This window comes from Eulemur rufifrons, chromosome 21 (assembly GCF_041146395.1).
Source record: "Eulemur rufifrons isolate Redbay chromosome 21, OSU_ERuf_1, whole genome shotgun sequence".
NCBI lineage: Eukaryota > Metazoa > Chordata > Mammalia > Primates > Lemuridae > Eulemur > Eulemur rufifrons.
Window position 1 is genome coordinate 13,279,287 of NC_091003.1, and position 24,458 is coordinate 13,303,744.

The following is a 24,458-nucleotide window of genomic DNA, read 5'->3' on the forward strand; positions in this document are numbered from 1 at the left end:
TGTGATTTATGAGTCAAAAACTCTTCAAATCACCAATTAGTGGCAGACATGCGAAGGCAACCTAGAATTTTAAACATACATTTAAAATTCAACTGTTCCTTTTCTGCCAGGATAGAAACCAGTAGTTTCTGTGTCTCTGGTGGGGGAGTAGAGCCTGCCACACTCCACCAGAGCTTCTCAGCTGCCTCTTAACACAAGAAAACCTCTGAGACAGCACCAATTACCCAATCAGCTATAATTACAGCTAATATCACTGCTCTGTCTCCACAAATCTCCCAAGTCTCATTTCCCTACACTCCCCACAGCAATGAATTCACTCCCATGACAGCCGGGCTGCCGGCCAGATCACTCTGGTCCAGTTTTTGCAGAGCTGACTGGTCAGTCAGGGAAGGGTCCTCTCTGGAGGCCTCCTGGGGAGACTTCGCCTCAATCTCATGTTTAGCTAAGGGAGTGGTAACTTACCATCCTCAGAGGCCATGAGCAGGAACTTCTCGGAAGTGAAAATCTGCTTCTTCTCATCCACAATCAGCTGCCAGAAATTGTTCAGTTTGGCCTCTGTAAGAAACAAAAGGTCACCCCACAACACAGTTCACTGTGTACCGCAGGGCTGACCTCCTCCATCCTGAAGCTGCTGGGGTGAGCTTTGCTGATGGACCCTCCTCTGTGGCAGGCAGACGTGCTCCCCAGCAGGGACAGGTCATCCCAAGCTCATGGCTCTCCCGTTTTGAGAACTAACCTCAATCCTTCCAGTGTCACTTCCTATATGAAAACCTTCAGTGGTTCCCTGCTGCCTGCAGGAGCCCAGGTGAGCTCCTCATCTTGAATTCCACCCCCACCCAGGCACCAAGCTGGAGTACTTGGTTTTACACACCGTGGCTTTCTGTGACTGGGGCTGTTTAGACTCACACCGGGCCATTCCCATCAGGACAGTGAAATCCTTCCCAGTCTTCAGGGTCCCGGTGCAAATGTTTCCCCCTTCATAATGCCCTTCCTGATCCCCATCTCCCAAACTAAAAGCAATCTTTCCCTCAAAACTGCTCTAATGCTACATTTTCCCTTAAACTATGGATGTATTTTTGCATTTCTTCACTCCTACTGTAGAGAAAACCCCCTCAAATTTGCTGAAGCAAGGTCATGTTCATCTTGGCATCCAGCTAGCCCAGTGCCATATATACAGCAGGCACACAATAATACAAAAAGAGAGCCGAACTCCATGTCTAACCACGGGAATAAGTTCAGGTATATCTGACTGCAGAAATTAGGAGACAGAATGAAAGTATGAAATACTACACTGCCACTGAAAAGAACGAGAAAGCTCTTTTTGTTGTACTGATCTGGAATAATTTCTAAGACATATATGGCATATATAACAGAATATCATTTGGCATGTACACCACGTGACCCAACATGTTCAATTACGCATTGACTATCTCTGGACACAAAACTGGCAATGTTGTTTAGGGAGTGGAACTTAGCAGCCGAAAGACAAGGCTATGGGGAAGCTGCTCGTGTTATCTACCCTCTTTTGAATTTTGTACCATATGAATGTACAACCAACTGAAACAAAAGTCCTGATGCTAAATGCAGGTCAGCTTGGACATCACCTATAAGCCCACGTCCCGGAGCACTGGAGCAACAGTGCAAAGGAAGACAGTGACAGAGTCCCCCGGGTACACTGCCACTGCCCAGTGCGACCCTGAGATGACATTCCTATGGAAGACAAGCAGCGCTGTGGCTGACCCAGTGTGGTAAGGACCAAGCTGATCCCAAACATCAAGACACTCCTCCCATGGACTCTGTAAGAGGCCCTCGTCTGCTACTCTCCTGGATTCTTACCGGCCTGCGAGTCAGCCACTGAAAGCTTTGAGAGCAACAGGGCTGCAGCGACCCCTTCAGTGACTGTGGGAACCTGAGTGCTCTGGGAGGCTGCCTTCTCCACTGTCTGGATGAGCAAGGGCAGTAAGTCCAGGGCCTGCAATAGTGTGTCACCTGTGGAGAGAGGACAAGCACCTTATTTCAAGGACCGGACACCTTGATCCTCAGAGGTGACAGGAATACTTGAGAAAGGAGTTAACCACCCAGATGTGAACTGGCTAAAACCCTTCAGTGAATTTGTCAAGTATCTCAGAGAAATGGAATTAGAATCTAGGGCTTAAATCAAACTCTACAACCACAAAATTACGGTAGAAGGATCCTTACTAATCCAGGAGTCCAGCTATTCATTTGATGGATAAGCAAACAGAGAGGTTAAGTGAGTTGCCCAAGGTTACACAGCTGGTTGAGGCAGAGGAAGTGCCAACCTCGAGTCTATCAATTCCTATTTGGCACTCTTCCCTATACAAGACCACCTCTGGATGCAAATTCCAGCATTAATCTGCTGACCCCATGAACTAAACTCATTTTTTGAAAAAAAGTAGAAACCGGTTAAAACTACAGCTAAACCTATGCTTTTGTAACTACTAAACAGGTACATCAGAACATTTCACAATGATCAACTCTCCTGTTTGACTGGTAAGAAAAAAAAAAAAGAATATTTCACAAGGAAACCAATATTTCACGTAATGTTATAGATTTGAATCTAAGAAATGTTTATTCTAAACATTTATTTTGGCCGCACGGTGGCTCATGCCTACTTTGAGAGGGAAGATCGCTTGAGGCCAGCAGAACACAGTAAGACCATGTCTCTAAAAAATAGACAAAAATTAACTGGGCATGGTGGTGCACACCTATACTCTGGAGGCTGAGGCAGGAAGATCACTTGAGCCTAGGAGTTTGAGGCTACAATGAGCTATGATCGTGCCACTGCACTCCAGCCTGGGAGACAGAGTAAGACCCTGTCTCTAAAAAAATTAAAATAAAAATTAAAAATTTTTTTAAATTAAAAAAAATAAGAGACATTTTATATTTATTTTAAAAGCATTGAACAGAACTAGCTCAAACTGAAGAGATTAGGTAAAACCAAATCTCTGTCATCTACAATTCAATATAAAATCAAGTTTAATCGATGTAGCAAAAATACAAACTGAAATATGAATGCATACACTGTTTTTATAACAAGGATTTCAGTTCACTACATTCCTAAAGTAACTGACAATGTATTAACTATTCATTTCTACCCACAGGAAATCTATGACTTCAGTCAGTACTATCTGTGGCTTTGAATAAACCTCACAGACCACTACGTGAAAATAATCTATGATTCTGAGTTTGGAGATGTCTTTCAGAAAAAGATTTTATTATTCTTAACTCTGTGTAAAAATCTCTTCTGGTCATAGTCTTCTTCCCTAATCACTGAAAGAAATATGTGAATACAAAGTTCATTAGACAAGACACATTTCATACAGAACCTCAAGAGGAGGTTCTGGAATCTCCTGGATGTTTCAACACAGTTCATCGTAAGTTTAAACCTTTTTTTAAAAGAAATACAAGCCCATCTCCAAAGTGGAAATCGGTACTAGAGGTTTTTCACTTGGAGATCAAGCTCTTTAAAAGTCATGAAGTTGGACCTTTTAAATCAGTCTCATCAGAATTATTTCTCCATGATTTCAGACACTGTAGTTACAGGTTCTGGTTCTGGGTCCTCTCTGAATAAAGCTTTGTGCTTTCAAAGTCTGATAAGGAGCCAAAGGCAGAATTTGTTCTGAAGAACTCTTGAGATCGAACTCTGATTTCAGGCTAAACCTAATGCTCCCACCTGTTTCAGGAGGAAAGAAATTGATGCAAAATTAGGTGAACCAGGGGGAAAGCCTGGAGTGTTGATAATGCCCCAAAGACTCAGTCACCTCTGTGTCGAGGCCTGGACACTGGCCCAAGGGAGGCATCTTACCTCGGAAGGAGGCCAACATGCACTGCAGGTAGGCGTGCCTCACTGCAGAGGTGGAGGTTTTAAGGCTGAAAGCTTTTTTGAACCATTCAGTGAGCTTCTTGGGCACTTCCGTAGTGAACCGGTTACACCAGAGAGCCAGGATAGAGACAGCGTGTACCAAGGTCCCTTCGTGAACTAGAGCAAAAAACAGAAGTCCAGTCAAGCCAATGTCTTATAACTGTGTCAAATCACTGCAAGCAGTACAAGAAAGCAAGCCAGAGAACAGGGGGAGGAAACAGTGATCCTTCAGACAATTCCCAGCCATGCTCTGAGGGAGGCGTGCCTTCAAAAGGGATTTATGGAAGGCGCTAAATTGTGAAAAACTACAGTCACAGTTGGATCCAGACGGCATGCTCACCATGCTGCACAGAATTACCTTCCTGCTGGAGGAACGGGATGAACAGCTCAGCCACAGTCCCATTCAGGACTTGACTGGAAGGCCCAGACACCACGTGATGACTGACGCTCCCAATCCCTGAAAGACAGATTCCCTGTTTAGCCCCTCATCAGCACAAAACCACAAACAGGCGAGTCTTCCTGCCACTGCCACCTCTGCATTTCTGGTCCCAGACCTCTTCTGGGTTCCCCAACAGCCACGCCTGTTCTTTGGCCGTTACTGACCCTCCCTCAGTTCTGTCTCCACATGGCCTGCCTTATGCAGAAGCCAGGCCTCCCACTAAACTTGAATAAGCCCCTCTTGCCAAGCAGCCAGGCAGCAGAGTCCTGGAAGGCAGGCTGGAAAGCCCAAGATTGTCAGAGGAGTCAAGATCTAAAGGACTCGCCTTATCTAAAAGTTATGTTAAAGCTCATCTACTGGACCACACCTCTACGATCCAGGGAGAAATTCTGTACCTGAGAGGACGCTGATCTTCTGGGCTACAATAGTTAGTTTTCCCTCCGAGCCTGAGAGAAGAGACAGCAAAGATTCAATTTCACATCTGCCACATTTCCCAAGGGGGTGAATAACATAGTCATGTGTGAGACACCACAGTGCAGTTTCTGATTCCAGAAGGCGGCTTTCTACTGTCAAGCTAGGTTTAAAATAACATTTACTAGCTTTTTGTTTTCCGACTAAAAAAGTAACGTTCTCATAGAAAACTTGAGAAACAGGAAAAACATAAAGAAAAACATTTTAAGAAACATCCATGTTTCCATTACTCAAAGACATTATTTCACTGGGTGTGGTGGCACAAGCCTGTAGTCCTGGCTACTCGGGGGCATCGCTTGAGCCCAGGAGTTCAAGTCCAGCCTGGGCAACATAGTGAGACCTTGTCTCTATAAAAAAAAATGATAATTTCTATAAAAGACATTAACACTCTGTTATATTTTAGTTTTTTCTGCTATGCATACAAAAATGTGTATACTTAAAAATACTGAGATCACCCCATCTACACTGCCTTGTGTATGGCTTTGTTCACGTCACACATTCACATGCCAGGGTGAGCATCTTCCTGGCCTTACCATAGCAGATTTGGAACATCAAGTCCCTGTCAGATCCCAGGGTCTGGGGGCCACACCTCAGCCATCCCCACGGCCAAGAAGGCTTGCTCACCTCCAAGGATGGCAAACAGATGCTTGGTCAGGGCTTCCATGGCCGAAGAGTCACTGCACTGGCGGGCCAGGTTCCGCAGTGCCAGTACGGCTTCATCCATCAGGCGGGGACTGTTGGATTTCAGCTGACCTGGACACACAGAGCCGCTAAGGGGCTGCCGACAACTGAGCATCCAAACTTTCATCTTTGTCTGTTCCATGCCCCCAACTCTCCAACACTAGCTACATGTTCTCATTGTAAATGATAACAAGAAAGAAACTGCCAATGTAGTTTAGCTTCGAGCCTTATTTCTTCTAACCTGAGCTGTCCCCTGTCCCCTTTATTCCAATAACTGGGATAAGTATGATCAAAACCCAAGGTGCCATCTAGGGGCTACAGAGGGGCTGGGATACCCACCGGCCAGTCCTTTCACGATGTCCAGGGCATACTGGCTGAGATCGAGAGTCACTGATGCCAGCAGACTGGAAATAGCTAAGGGGGACAGAAAGCACTGACCGTGTCACTCAGGGATAAATTCAAAGAATTTTTTTCCCCCTATTTCCCAGCAAATGCTGCCAGGCCTCCTGTATGGCCACACACAACCACGACCACCCTGCATCTCTACAGAGCCACGTGAGTAGGCTCCAGGCTCTGCTGAAAAGCCCTATGCTGCCTATTCCAATAATAAAAAACCTGCGCATCCAACATTCCACCAACACACCGTATCAAGATGAGAAGGGACAGGCTGGGCGTGGTGGCTCACATCTGTAACCCTAGCACTTTGGGAGGCCAAGGCCAGAGCACAGCTTGAGCCCAGGAGGTCGAGGCCAGCCTGAGCAAAACCCAGTCTAAAAATAGAAAGATTAGCCAGGTGTGGCAGCGCATGCCTATAGTCCCAGCTACTTGGGAGACTGAGGCAGGCAGGAGGATCACTTGAGCTCAAGAGCAATGAACTATGACAATGCCACTGCACTCTAACCCGGGCAACAGAGCAAGATCTCTCTCAAATAAGAAGGGACAGAGACTCAACTCTCAATATCCTACAGTTTCAAGTGCCACGACCACACACTCACTAAGTCCTATTTATAGAAGAGGTTCTCAACCTAAATTGTCTCCACAACATTCTTGAACCCCAAAAATTATATGCAGTATTCTAAATGGATACACTTTTGTACATTCTTCTAAAAAGAGGGCCCATGATTTTCAATATATTCTCAAAAGAATCCCTGATCTCTCTCCCAAGGTCCCAGCAAGGTAAACAGCGAATATACCCTCCTCCCCCCACCACACACACACACTTCCCAATGTCAAGTGTCAGGAATAGAGCATATCAGGCAACTCATGTCCCTCCCACCATCCTGTCTGACAGCAACCTACTTTCAACAACATTCTCTGGACTCCGCAGTAAGGATTTCTGTATGGTGGGCAATATCAGATCCTTAAACTCCGAGTGGGACATGTATCGGAGCAGAGGGGCACAGCTATCCTACAAAGAGAAAGGAGTCAGGCACCCAGCCCTCATGGGAACAGACCAAGAAGAAAGGACACTTCAGAATATCAGAATTTAAAACGGGATTTAGCCTGTCCGTGTGAGTAAGGGCCACTACTCACTCACCAGGAGGTACTTCTGAGGCTTTACTTTGCTCATCAGGATGTTCTTCATATAAAAATCCAGCAGGGCACTCTAGAGAACACAAAGATCTGCTTACACCCTGACACTCTGAAGTATCTGATCACTGGCCTAAGAGGTCCCTCTCGTGGGAGTGCTTCTAAAAAATACAAATCAATGCCCCAAATTTCACATTATTAAACGCAGAGGTCCCACCGATCATGCCATCCCCTTTACAAACCTTCCTTCCATGGCTTTCCACAGCCCCTGGTATAAAGACCAAAGTCCTTCGCATGGCTTATAAGGCCTTTGTGCCACTGAGCCGGCTGCATCCCACCCTCTCTAAGCCACTCACGCCACTGCAGCCCCACTCGCCTCCTCCCTGTTCCTGCCCACAGGCTGCATTCTCCACCCGAAATGCTCTGCCTCGCCTCTTGACCTTGCTAACTCCTCTTCATCCTCAATTTCCTTTGTTAGGCAGATGCGTTCCCTGACAGATGTCCTCAGTCAGGTCCCGCTGCTGCAGGGTACCACAGCTTCTCTCACTTTTCCTTTGTGGCACTTATCACATTATAATTAACTAGGTGACTATGTGTCTAATGTTAGGTGCCTTCTCAGACTCAGTTCCACAGGGACAGGTCATCGTTTCCCAGCTCACTGGTACATCCCCAACTTTTGGCTCAGTGCTCAGAACACGGGAGCTGCTCAACTGGGGTGAATAAATCACTGCATGAACAAGCAAGCTATCACCCCAATAACTACTCCAGGATTCACCCCAAGCCAGAACTGGAGAGGAAACATCCCAACTCCATCATACATCATGGGGAAAGGCCAACGTCTCATGTGAGAAAACCAAGTTTCAGATGAGACGAGCAGCTGGGGCCACCAGGGCAAAGCAGGTTCCCAATCCTCTCCCCTGAGCCCCTAGCATGGCAAGCCCACAGCCACCCACCCGGGCACTTGCCTTGTGCCGACTGACCACGTCCATCTCCTTGTGGCTCGTGCAGAACTGCACCAGCAGCCCCAGCATGCCAGCATAGCTCTGGTTGGGTTCTAGGCTGAGAATGGCCGACAAGTACTGTTCCACCAGCCCGGGGTTCTGAAGAAGAAAGTGTCAGGCAGGTGGATCAGATGGCGGCTGGGGGACGGTGCAGAAAAAGCAACGCCTACCAACCCCCATCATCCTGTCACCTCTTTCCACAGCTTCGTGAGCTTCTTCACAGCACCATCCACGGCGTGCTTGTGGGAGCCGCCCAGCACCTCCAGCAGGAGCAGGCACTGCACCTCCACCTGCCAGGACCAGGAAAAGCTCACGTCAAGATGGGACGTGGAAGCGGAGATCCCGGGCCCTCATAACCTGCCAGAGACCTCCAGCAGGCCCTCCAGATCCTGGCTGCATCTCCACTAGGCCTCTCCCACTCAACTCCAGCCAGATCCTCTTCCCTCTGCCCCCCACGCTTAGTCCTGTCCTTTAATAACAATGCTCATTTAATAAATATTTGCTCAACACCTGAGTCAGACAATGAAGACACAGGGGACTAAGACAAACATGGTCCCTACTTTCAGGCACCTTACAGTCTAGTGGGAGAAAAAGATATTAAACAAATAAATACACAAATGAATATATAATTTCAGTGAGGTAAGTGCCATACAGGAAAAGAACAAGGGTCCAGTTCCATTTACTTATCTGCCTTGACTTGTCCTTCCTTAAATCCACAAATACTTACTGAACCCTGACTAAATGGCAGGCACTACGCTAAGCACCAGAGATACGGAAGTGAAGCGCAACATGGTGACTCGGACTGCGCGGAGCTCACTGTCCAACCCAGTGCGAGGCCCAGCTAGGTGCCCAACTGAAAAAACCTCAGAGGCTTTACATGCCACAAATGCCCACCGTCATTGATGAGCAGTGTAAACTGTCACCCTGAGAAGAAAAATATGCTTGTGAAGGCAATGCTGCTGGATTCCATTTGCATGTGTACAAAATGGCGTGTGTACAAGGTTATTCATTGCAACGTAACAATAAAAAATTGTAAACAACATAAATGGCCACCAACAGAGGACAAGTTATACATAGTGTGGTACACCCAAAAGATTAGTGAATAGTCATAAGGATTAAGAAGCTATTTACTACTGTGGAACACATTCCAAGACTGGTTAAAGAAATAAAAAAGGTGAAAGAAGAAAGTAGGTATGATACGCTGTTGTAAGTATTAAGAAATACTATTTGATCAGATGTACAGACAACATATCTAAATACCTAAGAACTAGTAATAGAAGGGACCAAGGTGGCTTGGGACAGGGACAGGAAGGAGGCTAGCACATCCTTCTGTGCCTGTCTGATTTTGAACCTTCCTTTTAAAAATTAAAAAAAGTGTTTTAAGCTTGCTGCTATCATATTCCAAACTACACTGTGGTTCCCTCTCCCTGGAATGTTCTAACCCTTGATCTAGGCATGGCTTGTCCTTCACACCCTTCAGGTCCCTGCTTCAAGGGTGCCTCCTCAGAGAGACCTTCCTCCTACCACCCTCCGCCACCCTCTCTCTACTCTCCCACCCTACTTTTTTTCAGCACTACTTCATGTTTTATTGTTTATTTGAGGATGGCTTCAGCCCAGGAGTTTGAGGTTGCAGTGAGCTGTGATCACGCCACTGTACTGTAGCCAGGGCAACAGAGCAAGATTCTGTCTCAAAATAAATAAATAAATAAATAAATGTTGAACATGATTACACTGCACTCATACCCCAACGCCAAAGTCACATGCCTGGGGACAACTCAGAGTCCTGGTCACCCAGCACCTAGAAGAGCAGGTAGCACACAGAATGTGTTTAAACACACTCTAACTCTGGGCAGAAAGCTGATCCCCGCTAATCCAGAGACTCAGGAAACCTACCAGTTTGTTCCAGATGTCTCCTTGCCGCTTGGCTCTTGAGGGAAAGACAATGCGCACCAGAAGGCAGGTCCAGGTCAGGGCCAGCAAGGCGGCTGAGCCACTGCTCTTACTGCAGAGGGGAGGGGAGGGCAGAGGGGAGGGGTGAGTGCAGAGCAGCAGCCTCCATCTTGAGGACAAACGCTCATCCTAAGGCCCTGCCTGGTAATGCAGGCCCCTCCCTTGACCTAACACGGCAGAACTTGAAATAGTTCCCCACAAATCATTTGTGACGGGTCAGGACAAGGAGTCCAGGCCTCATTAGCCAAACTCCCATCTCTTGGCACTAATGACTATAAATAAGATGGTTTCCCCAGTTCAGGGCCTGGTGGTCAATTGGTTCCCCTCAAAATGGCTTTGCTTCCACCAGCATCCCCACCCTGCTGCACAGGAAAGTGGCTTTCTCCACTGAGCTTGCCACCCTGGCTCCTCCCTCCGTTTGGAGGCAGACTGCAGGTGACATTCAGAGTGCGAAGGGGAAAAAGCCAGGCATGCTCACACCTGCTCAGCATGTTCAGCTGCACTCACTTCTCCTGAGCAGGACTCCACCAATCCCTGGGGGCCCATGGCCTAGACCTTGACCTCTTACCTGGGAACGCCTGCTTTGGAGCCAATGCCTGAAGACTGCAGAGAGTGCAGAAGGTTCTTAGCAGTGGCTTCTGGCTGGGCCTCAGCCAACTGCTGGATGGCTGCCTGCAGGGCCCTGCGGGAGGCTGCATCTCTAGAAGAGATGGAGGGGTTAAAGTGAATACGCACGCACTGGACTCTCTTAGGAAAAACTGACTGCACTATATTACAGTGGATAACAGACAAGCGACTAGGAAATACCTACATAAACCCACCTCCGCCCCAGAGTTCTAAAAGTAGCTGATAAGGGCAAATAAGCCATTAAGGGTATAAAGGCAGCATCTACATTAACGGAGCACTTACAAAGGCCTCAAACTAGGCCAAGTGCATTTACGCACATGACTAATGGCAGCATACACATCTGAGCACTCATGGCACAGCAGGCACTATTCCAGGCACTTCACACTTACTGACATCCACATATGAGGTAAACTATGGCATCATCCCCATTCTACAGAGAGGCACAGAGGAAGGAAACTGAGGCACAGAGAGGTTAGTAACTTGCCCAGGATCCAGGAGCTAGGATGTGATACAGCCCAGATTTGGACCCAGGCAACCTGGTTCCAAAGCCTGGGTTCTTAACACTACCCTATATGCTCTCTCTGTACAAAGGGCTCCCAACACAGGGCCTTTGGCTGGCATTTACCTGTACCGGTGCAGAGTCAAGCAGAATAATTTGCAGAGCCCTTTCACTGCTCCCTCTGGCAGATCTGAAACCAAACATTACACAGAGATTGGTCAATAAAAATGACTTGGTAAGCACCTGCGTGAGCCAGGCATTCTGCCAGACGTGACCTCAGCCCACTGGACACTCCCTGTATAAGACAGAATCTCCAAGACAAAAAAACAATGACAAAATAGAGCTCTAGGAAAATACCTGGTACAGAAAAGCTTCAGGTAGACATTTGCTAAATGAATGAAACTAAGGCAATACAAGTATCCTCAAAATCTCACATACTGGCCGGGTGTAGTGGCTCACACATGTAATCCTAGCACTCTGGGAGGCTGAGGACAGAGGATTGCTTGACCAGCCTGAGCAAGAGTGAGACCCTGTCTCTACTAAAAAAAGAAAAAGAAAAATTAGCCAGGCACAGTGGTGCATGCCTGCAGCCACAGCCACTCAGGAGGCTGCAGTAGGAGGATCGCTTGAGCCTGGGAGTTTGAGGTTGCAGTGAGTTATGATGACACCGCTGCACTCTAGACAGGGCAACAGGGCAAAACTGTCTCAAAGAGGGGAAAAAAAAAACCAAAAACCTTATGTGCTACTGAGTGGAGGTTCAGGAGTGCTGGAACTACCCTACTTCTTAATCTGGGCACTAGTTAAAAAAGTGTGTTGTTTAATTTGTGATGATTCAGTGAGCTGTTCACTTATAACATTTGTACTTTTATGTATATTTTAAGAAACAGTTTAAAGAATAGTACACAATTAAAGCACTATGAGGGAACAGAAAAGGGAAGAGCACCTATAACTCGAATGGTTTCCATAAGCCTAGCCTAATAGATTAGTAGGCTCTGGAAAAATGGAAAGGGAAAGAGAAAGAGGTACATGCCAAGTGGTGTTAACAACATGAGCAAAGGTGCAGGGGCAAAAGGCGTAATGCCTATTCAGGACACATGAGGAAGAAGAGGACTAATAACACGCAGCACTTAATTAGCACTTACAAGGCGCCAGGCCCTGCTCTAAGCATTGCACACACATGAACTCATTTAATCCAGACAAAGTGGCCACTGTTAGTAAGCCCATTTTAAGAGGAAGAAACCAAGCAGGCCAGCCAGAGTGAAACAGAGAGTTGAGTTGAATAAGAGTGCTCAATACTGTTGGAAAGCCAACCTGAGACAAGTGCTGCATGCCAGAATGAAGCATGCAGGAAAAAGGGAGAAGCTTCTGAGTAAGCGGAAATTTAACCTGCAGTATGAGACACGTGGGAGGCCCCAGAGAGCACGAGGCCCACGAAGGGCTCACATAGTGCCTCACGCTCTGGCATCTGAACGATGGAGGAGAAATGAATGAGGTGCGGGGACCCCGTTTCCCCAGGGCCCTGAACACTGTATTGGTCCATCCAATGTGGGGCCATTTCAGTAACTGAGGAGGTGACTGGGGCCAGAAAGACACTGTGGCTAAGAGAATAACAACAACGCCTAATATACACTACGAGCTTACCATAGCCAGGCAATGTGTTAAATTTACTTCTCATACCAACCCTATCAGGGAGGTACTACAGGGTGTCCCAAAAGTCGCCATACATACAGAAAATGGGAAATTGTAGCTAAATGTGCCTTTATTTACAAAATATTCATTACAAAATTTTACAATATTTTTCCTTTGTAGTCTACAAAATTTTGTGCTGCTATCTCCATGTTCAAAGCAAGGAGACAGGCTCAGAGGTGAAGTATTAATAACTTAAGGCAGGTCACACAGCCTGTAAGTGCCAGAGCCCGAGTCCTTCATCACTGTCTCCTACACTAGAGGCCTGTGGTTAGAAAGATCGGTGTCACATGGCTGCCTTGTTAAGAAAACCTTGTTGAGAAAGTGGCCAGAAAGACCTTTGAGGATGCCATAAAATGCATACACTAAAGCATTAACACACAGGAGAATCCCTAAGAAGCTCACAAACAGCAATTTACTTCATTTACAGACAACTTTAACAAGCTCGCGTGTGTTACCCAGGCAACAGTGGGTCAGAAGCAGCAGATGAGAATGTGGGCAAAAGGGGGGAAGAATAAGAAGTGAAAGGTGGCAGCGGGAGACCTCATCTATAACAGCCACAGTGTTCAAACTTTAGCAACACGGGGATCACCTGGAGGGCTTGTTAAAACACAGACGCTCCACCCACAGGGTCTCTGAATCTGAGTTGCTGGGGTGGAGCTGAGAATTTTTATCTCCAACAAGTGATGCTGATGCTGCCATTAGAGGAACCACACTTCGAGAAAAAAACACACCAAAAGGAAACTCAAAAGACTAATCAGGACTTAGTGAATGAAGGCAAAATCATCTTACACGCTCCAAAGGTCGTGGGCCTATCCCTTGGTTTTGGTGCAGGATGAAGATAACTAGATGTGCTGAGCATTTCCCAAAATGTGTTTCCCAGACCCTGAACAGCTTTTCAGCAGGAAGAGTCTCAAAGAAAACACTGGATTAAAACAAACCTCAATAAAGTTAAAATACCTTGTTGTGAATGTTCCAAGAGGGCATTAGAAAACATGACCTCTCCCAAACTTATTTGATCTTGGCATCTTTTATTGGCCAATCACCTGTTACCTTTTTCCTGACTTCCATCAACACTTATTGGGAAAAATGGTACCCCAAGTTATAAAGAAAATGTTTTTGCACCCAGTATACTACTTAAGATTTTTGGTATCTTTTTAAAACACTTCCAATCAAAATGGTTAAAACTGTAAAAAGCTTTAGCACCTGAATGGATAAACTCTCTACTAACCCAAATGTTTCAACTGTTTCAAGTGAAGGCAGAAGTTGTGCAGTCAGGGGAAAAGGCCATGGTTCTAAAAAGAAAAGACAATTTATTTTTGAAGTGGAATAGTGTCCAAGCTATATGGATGGAAAATAAATACCTTTTCCAGCAACACACTTCCCCAATTCACTGAGGATTTCTCTCCGTTCCTTCACACTGGCTGTTGTCACCTTCCCTGCAAAACGCTTCAGTGTCTCCGAAACCTGTGAAGGCCAAGCCCAGAGAAAATTTCACCAGGCTATAAAACACTGTGTATGTGTGTGTTGGGGAGGGGAGAGGAGGGGAGGGGAAGATGCAAAACTCAGTGACGATCTCTCTGACTCACGGTTTCTCAACCTCCATACTACTGACATTTGGGGCCAGGTAATTCCTTGTTGTGAGAGGCTGTCTTTACACATTGTAGGATTTTTAGCAGTATTCCTGGTCTCTACCCACTAGATTCCAGTAGCGGCCCAGCTCCATCCTGCCCCAGTTGTGACAACCAATCAAAGTTGTCAAATGTCTCCTGGGGGCAAAATCAGTCCCAGTTGAGAGGTACTGCTTTAACTCAACCAGCCAACCAGTCAATATACCTTACTTAAACTTGGGCACAAAAACAAATGGCAGGCAGGGCGCGGTGGCTCACGCCTGTAATCCTAGCACTCTGGGAGGCCGAGGCGGGTGGATCGCTCTGAGGTCAGGAGTTCGAGACCAGCCTGAGCAAGAGCGAAACCCCGTCTCTACTAAAAATAGAAAGAAATTATATGGACAACTAAAAATCTATATAGAAAAAATTAGCCGGGCATAGTGGCGCATGCCTGTAGTCCCAGCTACTCGGGAGGCTGAGGCAGTAGGATCGCTTAAGCCGAGGAGTCTGAGGTTGCTGTGAGCTAAGCTGACGCCACGGCACTCACTCTAGCCTGGGCAACAAAGTGAGACTCTGTCTCAACAACAAAAAAAAAAAAAACAAATGGCAAAAAGGCAAAAACCTCTGGATAGTTCCTTTCAGAACTACCCAAAATCTAGTGAGGGCCTACTATGTGCCAAGCATATTCCCTTTATCTCATCTCACTTTAAGCTCCCACATGGGAAATGAACGCCAGCACCCTGGCAAGTGACTGACACAGTGTAAGCACACTGGCTAAAAAGGAAAAGGCTAAGAGACTGGATCCCAGCTCTGCCTCTTATTAGCTGTGGAAATTCAGTTAAATAATGTCATTTCAGCCACGTAGTGGTTCATGACTGTAATCCTAGCACTCTGAGAGGCCGAGGTGGAAGGATCACTTTGAGGCCAGGAGTTTGAGACCAGCCTGGGCAACACAGTGAGACCTCGTCTCTACCGGGGGCAGGGAATTAGCCAGGCTACTTGAGAGGCTGAGGTGGGAGGGTCATTGAGCCCAGGAGTTCGAGGCTGCAGTGAGCTGTGATAGTGCCACTGCACTCTAGCCTGGGCAACAGAGCAAGACGCTGTCTCTACAAAAAAAAAAAAAATAATGCTACTTCCTTGAGCTTCAGGTTTTTTTTCATCTATACAATGCAGATAATAGCACCTACCTCACAACTGTTATATAGATGAGATTGTTTATGTAGAGCAGTTACTCTCATCCCAAACACAAAGTCAGCTACCACTACCAACAAGCCTGCAAGGGAGGCATCACTATCTCCATTTTACAGGTTTGATGAAGGAACCACCTCCAACAAGGGAAGTCACTGGTTAGAGCGGAGCCTAAAGCTACAGCACCTGCATTTTTTAAATGAAACCTGAAACCACACTGGTCTACAAACTGATACTAACAAATCCTTACCTTTCAACAGCCATCCAAGTTACCACAGCTGCAGTTCCCTGCACAGGGACGTAAGCATAAGACCCAGGGAGGAGGGCAGTTTGCAAACATTCTTGAAAACCTGCTCCTGAGCAATATTCTGCAAGCTACCAAGTGGGCAGGTTGTGGATTCACACGCAGTAGAGCACGGTATAAGACTCCCACAACTAACCCACTGGCGCCATCACCCCTTTCTTTTGAGGGTATTTCACATGCAGGCCTTATCGGTAGCATAAGAGTGAAGGGTACAGAGAGAAATAAAAAAAAATGCTGAGTTTTTCTTTTATGCTTAAATCCCTGCTGTAATTCTATTGGCAATGAATAAATGGTGTCCCAAATCTGTCTTCTACATATGGGATTTATTAATTTTAAAATCTGCATTTGTAGTCACAGATGCACATAATTAAAGAGTCAAAGTCAAAGAGAGGGTTGCTATAAAAACCAGTCCCTTGATCTCAACCCCTGAGGGGAATTTCTTGGGTTGATTCTGGCTGACATCTGGGTAGTCACCTCCTTATTTAGAGATATGGAGGTAACAACTTGCTTGTGCTTCTTGCTTTTACAGTTTTACTCTCTACTATCTTTCTCCAACCTCATCATGCACCCTCCCCACTTCCCCAATGTAAGTCTCCAGTTTCATAATATGGGCTAGCTTAGTAGTCAGTGTTCACATTACATGTAAGCGTATTCAACTTCCATTTAAAAAGCTATGTTTCTTATCCTGCCCAGCTTTTTTATCCCTCCAGAGTCAGTAACTGCCCTTTCCCACTCTTGTTTTATTAGTAATTCAATCCCCAACTCCACTTGTCTAAATCTGAATACATTTAGGCAGATCAGGTATTCTGTTAAATTCCACCTTCCTGAAGAAGTCTGAGAGTTTTCTGACCTGCCCCAACGTGGAAGGTGATTCTCCACAGCTGGGGCAGTTTATCACCCTCAAAACGTACTTTCCTGGGTTTGGGTGAAGCACATCCTCCATTTCATGGAGTCCTTGCAAGTATGAAAATGTTCTAGCCTCATACAGAATTCTAGGCTGAAATCATTTTCCTTCAGAATACCATTGAGTTCTAGCTTTGTGTCATGGTTGTGAAGTCCAATGCCATTCTGACTTATAATCCTTTGAATGAGACCTGATTTTTCTCTCTGGAAGCTTCTAGGATCTTCTCTTTGTGTTCAAGGTTTTAAAAAATTTTTTTTTGTCCATTGTGCTGAGCACTTTTGGTCTAGAAACACATCCTTCAATTGGGGGTAATTCTGTTGAATTATGTCATTGATAATTTCCTTAGATATTGGTCCTACACTACTGCTTTACAGTCTCCAGAGAGAAAACCTCCAGTCGTTTGCCAGAGTGGAAGAAGAAAGCTGGGAATCTGACTACATCTGAAACAGGCTTTCAACCAATCCTACTTAATTTAGCCCCTCCTCGTTCATCCTCATTTCCTAGAGGCCAGCTGATACCACCAATGCCCAACTTTCACAGATTCTGTAATGTCAATCAGGTTGGTTCTTAGCTTTCCTAGCTGTTGGCCTAGGATTCATTTTCCTTGGGGCTACTACCATCTCTTTCTAGTTTCTAAAAGTTTGTTGGTTTGGTCTGCTCCCTAGTCTCCTAATCCTCGTGGGATTATTTTTTTCAAGCTTTCAGTAGTTTTAGCGACGTTTGAAGAGATAGCAAAAATAGATGAATACATATACAATCCACCCTCTACCTAGAATTCCTAATATTAAGTTCCTGGCTATAGCTTCTCCTACAAAGATGAAAGAGATTTTCAGGTTCAAGGCTCTCCTTTTTCTTAATCAGAAATGAATGCTGCCCACTTGAGACCTTGTTTGAACAAAACTAAGGCAGAGCACACTAAGATCCTTCAGAGAAGTCATTTCCTGGTGAGATCAGATGCAAATAGCTTGAAAGTTCACAGGTCTCTCTCTAGAGCAACACCGTCCAATAGAACTTTCCATGATGATGGAAATGTTATCTTGCACTGCCCAATACAGTAGCCACTAGCCACATGTGGCTATCCACACACTAAAATGTCCCTAGTGCAAGTGAAAATCTGAATTTATTTCAATTAATTTTAACTAAGTAGCCAAGAGGCGATTAATTAACCATGTGGCTAGTGGCTACCATACTGCGCAGCACAGCTCTAGAAAGAAGAGTCTTTTACTCGAGTATTAATGTTCAACACTAAGCATGTATTCCCCCGATCCCTTCTAGAAATATCCAAGAGACTAAGCTTTTCCTTCTAGCATTCAGTACACTACTTGAAACAAATTACCACCTGCTTGCATAGGAGGCCCTCAATAAATGTCTTTTGAATGTTTGGGTTAAGTGGTCACTTTCTCACCTCAGGGCCTACACCTAAAAACAATTAATCTCATCACTCTGGAGACTCAAGTGGGCCCAGCTGTCCTTTAGACACCTGTTTCTTTTTCCCATAATAGTGTTTTTTCACCCTAAAACATTCACAGCTATCAATGAGGCTAGGGTGGAAGAAAAAGGTTTACCCAGTCCTGCCTGAACTACAAGGTACCCACAGGTAATAACACTTAAGGGTGACAAGCCTCTTCCTGAGTAGCGACAATTCTTTTCTCCAACCCTGGATCCAATAATAAAAACCAACATATATGGAGCCCTACTTTATCACACTGTGTCTTCACTACAGCCCTGTAAGACAGGTTTTGTTTCAACCCCACTTTACATATGAAAAGGCAGACTTAAGTCACTGGCTCAGCATGTCATAGAAACCGACGAGCGGGGACTCAAACCCCTATCTGTATGAATCCAACGATTACGCTCCAAGTCCCTGTACACAGTAAGTGCTCAAGTTACATTTGCTGAATATAAAGTTTAAGGAAGACTTGGCGTTGGCCCGGGGCTCACTGCCGGAGTGCTTTGGAGATACGGAGCGGAGACTCGGGAAGGTGAACTTCTGCTACTCTGCAGTCGGGGAAGGGCCCCGCCGAGCTCCAACTGCTGAAGCCGGGGCCGGAGCCACTGACTCCTGGAGCCCGGGATCGGTCTGCGCCGCCCCGGCCAGGCCAAGCGAGAGCCGTGAGGAGACGGCCCCGGAGCCGCGTCCTCCACAGCCGCCACCCCCAGCGCCTCTAGGCCGAGCGGCGGGAGCGGTCCGACCCGACGGCCGCCGTCCGCGCCCAGTCACACGCCGCGTTGGCCCGCAGCCGCCCGCCTCACCTGCGTGTCCGCCGCCATCCTGCCGGCGCTGACTCCGGAACCGCTTCCGGATTGCTTCCGGGTCACAGCGGAGCCCACGCGGCAGGGCGAGGCTGAGAGCCCGCTGGGCCGGCCTGAGGCCTGGCGCCCCCGGGCGGGACGGCGGCCGCTGCAGCCGGAGCAACTGGATCGCGGGCCTGAGGCTGGCCCGCGCCGGGGCCGACCGAGGCCTTCTCCCCAGGGCCGGCTCTTCGTGGTGAGCCCGCCCTGCAGCCCCCGACCCACCCCCAGCCCGCAGGCCCAGCCCCTATGACCAGCCTTTCCTGAGTGAAGGCATTCTTCAGAGAGACTATTAAGCATAGCTTCCTAGATGGTAAGAACTAAACTAGGTGAAAGGGAAATGAACTAGTCTTTTGTCCTCAAAGACTTTGGGATTCAGTGGCAGACGACTTGTACGGGAGGGTTAGCAAACTTGAGTAGATGGGGCAGCCAGGGAAGGATTCTGGAGCTGAAGGAGGCCACTGCCCTGGAACATACTGGATGCTCCAGGCAGGGAGGTTTTTAGGCCACAAGGTGGGAGCAAAGCACCTCCTGGTGCATGGAGAACAGTCTGAATTTTTTTCAGCTTGCCATCGTGGCTGCAGTTCAGAGAAAGGGGTCCACACGGCCCTCTACTAGCAGTGGCTTTCAAACTCTTGACAGAGACTAGTTACAACAAATACACCATGACCCAGCACCCAGATCTGCAGTGAAATGTAAGCTTCACAGAACACCTGCATTTTCAGCAATTTAATGTTGCTTTCTCTGTTTGAATACTGGCCACCACCAATTCGTGAGTTGGAACATCAACCAATTTGAAAAAGCTTGCTGTATGGGAACTGACCCCTGGCATCCGCTGAATGCCCATCTCAACTGACACAACCTGAGTGTTACAGGGACCCAGGCTACTGGCTGACTGGCCACGGAAACAAGAATTCTGATACACTTAAAGCTGTGTCTGGTTTCATTTAGAGACTAAGAGGCCACTGCAATGTCAACCATGGCTTTATAGTTTCTAGCATACAGCACTATAAACTTCAAAACGTACAAAATGAAGAATCCAGAGACGTTTAAGAGAAGTAAGCCTTTATTTTTTCTCTTGCAAATAAAACTGGCTGTATTTGTTCTTTTTGGTGATTAGTCAAAGAGACCAAATCCCATGTCCTCATCTGACTCCTCCGACTCTTCCTTGGCTTCAACCTTCGCTGGGGCTGCAGCGGCAGCAGGAGCAGCAGTGGTGGCGGCCGCCACAGGGGCAGCAGCCACAAAGGCAGATGGATCAGCCAAGAAGGCCTTGACCTGGAGCAACGGGATTAGTTAGTGGTCAAAATGGTCATCCACACCCCTCTACGCCCCACGACACTCCTGCCTTTGTAGAGTTTGACCAACAGTGTCCAAGCCAGTGAAGGCTTTCCTGTCAGGAAGTGACCCAGGCAGGAGAGCTTGGGTACAGCCAAATAAAAGGTAACCCTAAGGCCCAGCTCTTGCTCATTAACCCCTCATTGGGTCTCTTGTCATTTCTAAAGTGAGAACACACATCCCCCACCCCCCACCTCTCAAGTATACTCTTAAGAAACGTATCTGGTATGTAAAATACAGCTATTAAAAGCACTAACTCAGCAGGCTATCTTTGTCACCCTGCTAACTATTAGATCCTCCATGGTCCTTGTGGGATCTTTACCTTTTCAGCAAGTGGGAAGGTGTAATCAGTCTCCACAGACAAGGCCAGGACTCGTTTGTACCCATTGATGATAGAATGGGGTACTGATGCAACAGTTGGGTAACCAATCTGCAGACAAACGCTGGCAACATTGCGCACACCCTGTGGGAGGAAGATTACATTTTGGGTGAGATACCCTAGAGAAAAAACAGTGAAGTCCAAATAAAGCTCAAGGGAGAGAAATAACCCATGGCAGGTAAGAATTGCTAGGTTAGCAGCTCAGTCTCAAAGGAGACATTTCATCTCACACCAAATGCTCCTGGCAGGACGATTCAGACCCATCAACTGATAAGTTTTTTTGCCCTTATTCCAAACCTGGGTGTTCCATATACCATAATGATAGCATTTACTTCAAAAGCCACCACTATTTCATGAAAAATATAAACTATTAACAAAGCTACCAAGATCCGTGAAAGAAAAATGTCAAACTATTTCCAGATGTGAATTTCATCCACTAGTGAATCTTTCAAAAAATAAATGGAGCTATTTAAATAACTTCAATTTTTTTGTCCAAGAAAAAATATATCTTCTATCACCATTATGCATTACTTAAAAGGCATTTTAATGGCAAAATTAAGCAAGACAGTCTCAGAAAAAAGGAAAGTCATCCAAAGAAAGGATATTTGGCTATGTTATACCAACATGTATTCAACTGTCCTCATTTTACTCATTTCTCCTTTGACTCATGGCACTACTCAAAATCTTGTGTCTTCATCATTGCGGACCCCAGACTAACAGCTGTTACTACAGCCAGCACTGTTCTAAGATTTCATACTGATTAATTCATTAAATCCTTCGACAATCTTATATTGTCATTGCCAGCTTACAGAGGCAGACATATTAAATGGTCTTTGGTTACACAGCTAGTTTAAGCAGCAGACAGGACTCGGGGTGGGCTGGATAGCATGTACCTCCAGGAAGCGAGAATGCAGAGTTTCCTCTGTGATGTCAAGCACTTCAGGGTTGTAGATGCTGCCATTGTCAAACACCTGCTGGATGACCAGCCCAAAGGAGAAGGGCGAGATGTTCAGCATGTTCAGCAGTGTGGCTTCGCTGGCTCCCACTTTGTCTCCAGTCTTAATCAGCTGCACATCACTCTGAAGAGAACAGCAGGCAGTTAACACCTGGACATCCAGCAGACCTCTGGCCTCTAAAAAAACTCCTCCACTTGCCTGGCTAGCACAGGCAAACCAGGTCCACTCACCAGGATTTCAATGGTGCCCCTGGAAATTTTAGTGGTGATGCCTAAAGCCTGGAAGAAGGAGGTCTTCTCTGGCCCCAGTCCAGTGTTCTGGGCTGGCACAGTGACTTCACATGGGGCAATGGCACCCGCACGGGCGGCAGCTGGCACCTGAACAAAGACAATGAACAGTGAGGTAAGTCTCTCCACTGATACAACCCGAGAATGGCCAACTTTGCTTTAAGGAGCCAAAATAAGGTCTCTTTCGCCAATGTGATTCTCCTCTTACCTTATTGGCCAACAGCATGTCCCTGATCTCAGTGAGGTCCTCCTTGGTGAACACAAAGCCCACATTCCCCCGGATATGAGGCAACAGTCTGCAAAGAGAAGTTTACAGTAACGGTCACCTTTCAAGCACCATTCTTCTCCAGGAAAAGGGAGAAAGGCTCCGGAAAGAGAGGACAAAGTGCCCAGGGAACTGACTTCTCCAGAGCTGGGTTGTTTTCCAGATGCCCTCGGATGGCCTTGCGCATCATGGTGTTTTTGCCCATCAGCACCACAGCCTTCCCTCGAAGGGACATGCGGATCTGCTGCATCTGCTTGGAGCCCACGTTGTCTGCTCCCACAATGAAGCATTTTGGATAATCATCTAAAAGTTGCTACAAAAACAGGCCAGAAACAATCAAAGGTTGGCAGAAGGAAAGAAGAAATAAATGTCAGGGACTGGCTTCCACCTCACTCCCTTTCTGCTAAGTTTTTTGAAGTCAACTGGAGATTGGGACAATTCTTCCCACTAGGAGCCATTTAAATTATAACACTGCCAGATTGAATCCTCATTTGCTTGCTGGGTATGAACAGTGAAAATTGGATTTCCATTCAATCAGAAAAAGTTTTTTTAATTTTTACTTAGTTTCTGATTTTTCCCAAATATGAGGCATGTTTCTCACTAAAATGGCTGCATTAACAGAAAAAAAATTGTTCCAAATAAGCTGGTCAAGGGAAGGGCTTGATTTACAGCATTCAAAACACAACATAATATATAGCAAAACATCTGTAGGAAATCTAGGTTGTCGATATGTGGATTATTGTACAATTTTTTTGGTTTGATTCTGAAAACCCTCATGCTAAGTCGGGGAGAGTATAACACAGAGGCTCTACAATGGAACCTAATGCCCTATGAGCATTAATTAATAAATGCCTTAAGAGTTTTTGGGTAAGGCCATCCAAAAGAAAAGTCATCAGACATTTAGTTTCTTGACTGACAGGTCCTAAACATGCAACAATTTGCTTCCTTACAATGAGTCACTGCTCCCCTCAGACCTTCCCAAGATGGAAGAAAAGGAGTAAAGGTATGACATGAACTACCCTGGAAGCCAAAAAAACCTGTGTATGAATGCAATCTCAGGAGCCACTTGATCTGTCTGAGCCTGATAATCTGCAACAGAAGGGAACTACCAGGGGGAATCTGTTAAATGAGATTTGCCCAAAATGACCTAATTCAGTAGCTGGCACCAAGCAGACATGGCACCTGATTGTCCCTATTAGCGCGCCGGGGCAGCATGATGAGCGGCCACCACCCAGCCCGCACTTACGATGATCTTAAGGAAGTAGTTGGACTTCCAGGTCGCCCTGTCTTCCCTGGGCATCACGGCGGTGCGTCAGGGATTGCCACGCAGGGTTTAAAGACGATGTCACTGAGGGGAGAGAGGGAGCTCAGGCCCGGTCACCCCGACCCCCGTCCCGGGGCCCGAGGCCTGTGCGGAACGGGCCACGCGCAAGCGCCCGCCGGCCTGACCTGGGCAGCCGCCGCCACCGAGACCCCAAGAAAACAGGCCCAGACCCCAGGGCCCCCAAAGGCCCCTCAAAGCGCTCCCAAAGACCCCCATGCTTCCCGCCACCGCGTCCAGGCGCGAGTCCAGCGGCCACACGAACCTCACACGAGGACGCCTGGCGAGAAAGGGGCCGCGAGCCGGCGCGTGCTTTTTATATGTGAACAAAGTGGCCAATCAGAAGCCGCAGACAGCGCCCCTGTCTATTGGCTGATGCAGTCATTCGCCTGACGAAGCCCAAGTTATCTAGGCAGCCATTGGACGCCATCTCTGTCACTCCAGCCAACGGGAAGCCGCCTTTGAGTAAGGTGGTCAGGAAGCACTGCCTTGCGTTGGAGGCGCTTTCTCAGCGCTGCTGCCACCTGCTGGGTTGGAGCTGCCTTTGTGTAGGCGGCAAGGTTTGCGGATTCGGAGTCCGGTGCCACCTGGCCACCTCAGCGAACTAAACAGTGTGACGTGGAACTGAGAGATAATTGCACATGCTGAGAAACAGAATGGTCGCTTGTCTTCCCTAGTTTGTTTTTTCCCGCTACCAAAACAGAGGAATCTTTTAAAACCTAAGTAGACTCATTCCTTTATCTGCTCAAAACTCTTCAAAGGCTTCCCATTTCCTTCAGAGTTAAAAGCCTAAAACAGGCGGTGGCTCAGGCCTGTAATCTTAAAACTTTGGGAGGTCGTAGGCGAG

The 24,458-nt window shown here is 46.8% G+C and overlaps 2 protein-coding genes across 3 annotated transcripts in view; both read right to left on the minus strand.

Moving 5' to 3' along the window:
* Window positions 1-19,062, minus strand: part of GCN1 (GCN1 activator of EIF2AK4) — a 55,593-nt gene extending 36,531 nt beyond the window's left edge. Inside the window, exons 1-16 of the mRNA XM_069497414.1 lie at window positions 19,027-19,062; window positions 14,132-14,234; window positions 11,208-11,271; window positions 10,524-10,655; window positions 9,899-10,007; window positions 8,197-8,295; window positions 7,970-8,104; window positions 7,012-7,080; window positions 6,774-6,882; window positions 5,814-5,888; window positions 5,418-5,546; window positions 4,718-4,768; window positions 4,242-4,340; window positions 3,827-4,000; window positions 1,837-1,989; window positions 463-555 (exon numbers count right to left, since the gene is read on the minus strand). Coding sequence (XP_069353515.1) covers window positions 463-555; window positions 1,837-1,989; window positions 3,827-4,000; window positions 4,242-4,340; window positions 4,718-4,768; window positions 5,418-5,546; window positions 5,814-5,888; window positions 6,774-6,882; window positions 7,012-7,080; window positions 7,970-8,104; window positions 8,197-8,295; window positions 9,899-10,007; window positions 10,524-10,655; window positions 11,208-11,271; window positions 14,132-14,234; window positions 19,027-19,044 — 1,612 coding nt within the window. The 5' untranslated portion in view covers window positions 19,045-19,062. The remainder of the gene's footprint in view (window positions 1-462; window positions 556-1,836; window positions 1,990-3,826; window positions 4,001-4,241; window positions 4,341-4,717; window positions 4,769-5,417; window positions 5,547-5,813; window positions 5,889-6,773; window positions 6,883-7,011; window positions 7,081-7,969; window positions 8,105-8,196; window positions 8,296-9,898; window positions 10,008-10,523; window positions 10,656-11,207; window positions 11,272-14,131; window positions 14,235-19,026) is intronic.
* A 1,047-nt stretch (window positions 19,063-20,109) lies between these two features.
* Window positions 20,110-23,905, minus strand: RPLP0 (ribosomal protein lateral stalk subunit P0). Of its 2 annotated transcripts, none has more exons than XM_069496823.1 (8): window positions 23,877-23,905; window positions 23,537-23,638; window positions 22,428-22,603; window positions 22,234-22,321; window positions 21,969-22,115; window positions 21,676-21,861; window positions 20,726-20,866; window positions 20,110-20,343 (listed from the first exon to the last, which is right to left on the minus strand). In XM_069496823.1, exons 2-8 carry the CDS (start codon window positions 23,588-23,590, stop codon window positions 20,182-20,184), a joined length of 954 nt encoding a protein of 317 aa, XP_069352924.1. In that variant the 5' UTR covers window positions 23,591-23,638; window positions 23,877-23,905; the 3' UTR covers window positions 20,110-20,181. The 2 variants fall into 2 exon arrangements, with proteins under 2 accessions (XP_069352924.1, XP_069352925.1); XM_069496824.1 differs by having other exon boundaries at window positions 23,537-23,698.
* Window positions 23,906-24,458: the final 553 nt, after the last annotated feature.